Genomic DNA, 5,645 nt, shown 5'->3' with positions numbered 1-5,645 from the left:
TGTTTAACCTTTTCAGGAATTGCCAAGCTGTTTTCCAAAGTGGCTACACCATTTTACAATCTCACTAGCAATATCTGAGGGTTCTGATTTCTCCATATGCTTGTTATTGTCTATCTTTTTAATTATGGTTATTTTAGTGGTATAAAGTAGTATCTCATGATTTTGATTTGCATTTCTCTAATGACCAATGATGTTGAACATCCTTTCATGTGCTTATTGGCCATTTGTGTATCTCCTTTGAAGAAATGTCTGTTCAACTCCTTTGCTCATTTTTCAAGTTAGATTGTTTTTTGTCATTGTTGTTGAGTTATAAGAGTTCTTTATGTCTTCTGAGTACTAGATCCTTAATTTACAGAGTTCTGAAAAAGCTAATTCTGACCATTTTTTCCGGCTCTCTCATTAATTCTATGGAGGAGGAAATTTTCTGGAATTATTGCTCCTCCATTGTCATTAACACCATTTGTTACTTATTAATTTAATATTTGTTGAGCATGATGAACATCTTTTGTACTTCATGTTACAAAATGATCAAGATTTGTGTCTTCAGCTAGCCCATGGAGTATTAGGAGGAGAGAGATTTTAAATAATTTAATTGCAATTATATGCTGTGAGCTCTATGTCAGGATGACATGCAGTGCACACACAAAAGACAGTGCTGAAGATTCTACCTGGGTTTGTGGTTGGGGATAAAGAATTGGAAGTTTTCTTAGAGAAGGATACTACTCAGGGTATATATGATGGTGTGGCATCTCTAGAAAGGAATTAAAGAACTCAGAATTTGCTGGTATGTATGTCTTTACTACTGTACGAGAGAGGTACCCTGTCCAGCAAACAAAGGTTTTTCAAATCTGCTTAGCAGGTATGTTCTTTTGGTGGAGGTGACTGCATCACAGCTTGCAGACAACATCCTTTAAAATTTATGTATATATAGTTATCTAGAGCAATAACAAAAAAAATACATATCTATATCTGTATATCTAATGCAATAGATATATATCTAAAATAAGAAAAATATTATGACTTAAAGAATGAGAATAGATAATTTATAAAAGAAGATAAAACAAATTTTTAGTCAGTCCTCAAAGAAATTTAATCTTACTGTAGTTAATACATTTTGGGGCCTCCTTTGTCTGACTTACCACATTGTAATACGAGGAGGAGAATTCTGCACTAAGGGGGGTGGTGAAGTCTGAAGAAGCAGGGGCTCCACTTCTCCAGGACTTTGAGAGTCTCTGTTCCCTGCTTGCTTTTGGTACATCCCCAGTTTTGAATCCAGCACAGACATGTCCTTGCAAAAGTTCTGGAAAAAAGGTCAACTATCACTTTTAAAAAATAATTCTAGGTGTCTGTCAGTCTTATTGTCAATGATGCAGAGTTCTTTTCCTCCAGAATACCTCAGGGGCCCACACTGCAAATCACACGTGAGTCACATGAGGAGGTCACTGGCAGGCAGATCACCTATTACAAAGAGACTTATGCATTCACAGAGTAAGGCAGCGCCATGGCAGAAAATTAAATGAAACCCACATGCCGATCTTTAACTACTGGATAATTCATGTAGGAAGATATTTATCCTTGCACTGAATTTGTTTATTCAATTTGTTCGTCTATATAAAACATGTTTATTGAGTGACTCCTAGCAGGTGCTCCTCTAGGATACAATGCTTAACAAAATAAACAAGGAATGTGCATTCTTTTGCATGAGCTTTTAAAAGACAAACTAGACAAGGAATTACATGTACATTTATTGGAGCTAGGGGACGATCAATCAACAACTAAACACATATATGGATCTGGAGGAGGTAGATAAGGGTAAAAGGGGTCAAATATTTGGTGACGGAAGGAAATCTAACTTTGGGTGGTGAACACACAATGCAATGTATACTGCTGAATTGTACACTTGAAACTTACTTGATTATGTTAATCAATGTCACCCTAATAATTTTTAATAAAAAAATAAAATAAATAGACACACATATTAGATATAAATTAAGATACATGCTAAAGAGAAGATAAATAAGGTGATGAGATGAAGTAGCTGAGGTTTGGTGGTAGGATATCTACTCTAGAAGGTGGGATGATTAAGCACCTCTGAGCAGGTAACAGGTCGATTTATTCATTTATTATTTCATTCACTCATTCACAATTACCTCGATGTATAAGATCTTGTAGGAGGAGTTCAGAAATGGAATCATTTTTCTAGGTAGGGGTGGTTAGGGAAGGTCTGGAAGAGGAGATGACATCTGAGCTGAACCTTGAAGAATGGGTAATGTGTGTGCACACATGGAGGATAAGCTCCAATTGGAGGAGATGTGGAAGGAGTATGAGGGCTTGCGGGTACACCAGACCTGTGAGACCTGTGAGATGTGCTGTTGGCTCAAAGCAGAAAACCAGGAGGTGGAGAAGACAGTGATAAGGCTAGAAAGACACCAGGGAAAGAATTACCTCTGTATATAGATTTAAATCATATTATTTTATCATTATTTAAACTCGTGTAACTATGAAATCTTACCTCTATTCTTGCAACAAGTTTCTCCTTTAATTCATGAGCTTCATTACAAGCATCTGCCTGAAAAGACACGCACAATTTGGGTAAAATAGAAATTATGTTTTTCTAGTTTATACAATAAAACCTCACTCATTTTGACACCACTTATTTGTAAAGTGGCTTTAATGAAACTTCCTTTTGCTGAGTAAAATCCTTGTTCTTAGAGCAAGATCATAGAGTAATTGTAATAAATTATAGGAGGAATAACCAAAAGATTAATAAAATTATTTTTAATATTTTAAAAGTATAAATTTATATAAATGCTGCTTATTATGTCATCTTTTTTCTCTATTTGATACTCTTCCCTTGCTCCTTAAAAAATATCCATCAGGATACTAGTTGGAAAAACAATCTGTTTCTGAGAAAAAAAGGAAAATTATATACTTTTTAAATATTTAAAAATTTGTAATATATAAATATAAGTCCACATTATGTCAGTTTGAACATTCGGGCCTTATGGTTTAGCAAGAGAGCTATTCATAAAAAGGTCTGTTTCTTCTTTCCTTCCTATGTCTCCTATAGGTTGTCAGATAAAAATAACAGATGGTTTTTGGTTGGTTTCTACCAGTAAGATCAAGAGACAGGCCGAAAGCAAACCACCTCTTTCTAAGACATGAATGCTAATTGCCATATGTCAGGAGTAGAACGTTTTAAAGGCTTTTAATTGATCATCCCATAATAGACTTGCAGCATGAGTTGAAAAGTAGAGCTATAGCAGGAAGGAGAGTGTTTAGGGATCCAAGAAAAATGGGTTCTAGAGGTGCCATTTCTAGAAATTGATTTTTAAAGAAGTACTTGCCAAAGCAAGCAAAGAGATGGATTTCTGAGGCATAATTTCTAATAGCTAACATTGATTAAAAAGCCCAAAATATCCAACAAAATAAATTTGATACATCTAAAAATCAGATCCCACATTATATAAACAGTGAAAAGGTAAAATGACATCTAGTTGCATAGAAAGTTGTTGAAGAAAAAATGCTAGGAGAAAAAAGCAAGTTGCAGAACATATGGTAACAAAATCCCATAAAAATAAAAGTAATATATAAATATATGTATAGAAAGATTTTTAAAATATACTAAAATGTGCACAGTGTTTAGTATCAAGTTAGTGGGATAATTTTTTTATTTTTTAATATGAAAACACTCTATAATGTTTTAAGTATTAAAATAAGCATGTGTTACTTTTGTTAGAAGAAAATATATACATGTATGTATATATTTAAAAATATATAGTAAATATTTTTACATATGTAAATGTATATTAAATATATAAACATATAGCACCATATACACATATTTATTTATTTGTATTTTTAGTGGGAGAGCAAGAACGAGACTAGGTCTTTTCACCTAGAAATATGGGCAAGTCACCTCTTGTTTCTGAGTTATGCTTTTCTCTTTTGAAAATGAAGGTATAGTTTAAATGACAGCAAGTTCCCTTCTAGGTCTAAAATTCTTTGTTTATCTTTCATCGAGTTTTAAATTCCATTCACTAAAATTTTCTAAATCTGAGATTTCTTTGAAGAACTGTTCTTCTTTCTTAATTATAAAGCCATTTTATCATTACCTGGACAAATTTGTTATCCATTTCTCCTAATTGCTTTTTAATTTCCGTGATCTTCTCCTTTAAAACAAAGGATATAAAGCAAAAGTTGTAAAGAATGATGTGTGAAATTGAAACAAAACAAATAAGGATATTTAGTAGAAAGCTCATTCATGATCAAAAAGTTTGAGATTTAATAGAAACTATTTTTTCCATACTGTTGTGGATGTTGATCTCCAAAGCCAATATCAAATCAAATCAACATGATGTTATTGGTCACATCCTATGTAAGTGGCCATTGAGCTAGGCATTGTGCTGGTTGGATATGAGTATTAAGGGTATTTACTTTCAAACAACTGTAGAGAATGTATAGTCTATACTCTTTTGAACAAGTTCATTCATCACTAACCCCCGAATTGTGTGACTTAATTGCTTAGAAAAGAGATGGGAGTCAGTCTCATAATGAAAGCCTAGACATGGATATGGAGATTTCAGAAAGCTTTCTGGACTCGTGGCGAGGGGATCAGTTATCAGGCAACACCCAAAGCCACCTCGAATTCCTTTCTTCAGCTTAAAGGTCTTTTAAAGTTGTTTCTGGTGTGTATGTGTTTAAATATTTTTACCATCTTTTCCTCTTCCCCTTTCATGGCTTCCTAAATCATTCCATTTCTTCATGAGAAATAAATGAGGTAATACATGTGACATTTTTAAACTTTGTTAACTTAGTTCTCCTTTAATTTTTCCATGCTATGTTTGCTGTTCCTCTATTTCTAACGATTTTCACCAGAGTAAATCTACAGCCGTTCCTACTGACTTTGCATCTGTAACAATTTCTTATTAAATATTCTTATATTTAAAGTTTCTTATACATTATATTACTACATTTGTTTTTACACAGGCCTTCCCATCAGTCTTAGACCTTCCAAGGACAGAACTTGTGACAATTCTTTAAAGTTATATTTATTGAGGTTGTAATTTACATACAGAAAAACTCACCTTTAAAAATGCATGGTTCTATGAATTTGGACAAGTGCATTGTGTCATGTAATCACAACCACAACAAGGTATGGAATATATCTAACATACCCCAAATGTCCTTGTGCCCTTTTGTCAATCCTCTCCACCCTTTCCCCACTCCATTCTAGCAACCACTAATCTATTTTCTTTTCCTACAGTTTTGCCTTTTTCAGAATGTTACAGAAATGAAATTATGAAGTAGATAATCTTGTGGGTTGGGCTTCTTCCACTAAGCATAATGCATCAGAGATTCATTGATGTCGTTAGATAATTAAGAAGTCCATTCCTTTTAACCACTGAGTAGTATTCCATCATATAACATGTACCGCAGTTTATCTACACATCAGATGGGCTGTTTTTGGTTTTTTAAATTCATGCCTGTTTTTTTTAAGGGCATATAAAACTGCATATCTCCATACATATTTGTGATATCTTCCTCTTTCATATTATCCTAAGGCCTTGTTGGTTTGTTTTTTTAATCTTTATTTATCTTTGTGCTCTTCTTTCTCTTCATTCTTTTGATATTCCTCTCCCTAT

General features: G+C 33.4%; 1 protein-coding gene across 1 annotated transcript in view; it reads right to left on the bottom strand.

Moving 5' to 3' along the window:
• SMCO2 (single-pass membrane protein with coiled-coil domains 2) overlaps positions 1-5,645 on the bottom strand; it is a 20,071-nt gene that overhangs the window by 2,904 nt on the left and 11,522 nt on the right. Inside the window, exons 5-7 of the mRNA XM_006912707.1 lie at positions 4,116-4,172; positions 2,513-2,569; positions 1,140-1,300 (exon numbers count right to left, since the gene is read on the bottom strand). Of these exons, the coding sequence (XP_006912769.1) occupies positions 1,140-1,300; positions 2,513-2,569; positions 4,116-4,172 (275 nt within the window). The remainder of the gene's footprint in view (positions 1-1,139; positions 1,301-2,512; positions 2,570-4,115; positions 4,173-5,645) is intronic.

This window comes from Pteropus alecto, unplaced genomic scaffold, assembly GCF_000325575.1.
Source record: "Pteropus alecto unplaced genomic scaffold, ASM32557v1 scaffold103, whole genome shotgun sequence".
NCBI lineage: Eukaryota > Metazoa > Chordata > Mammalia > Chiroptera > Pteropodidae > Pteropus > Pteropus alecto.
This window is presented reverse-complemented; position numbering and strand designations above follow the sequence as displayed.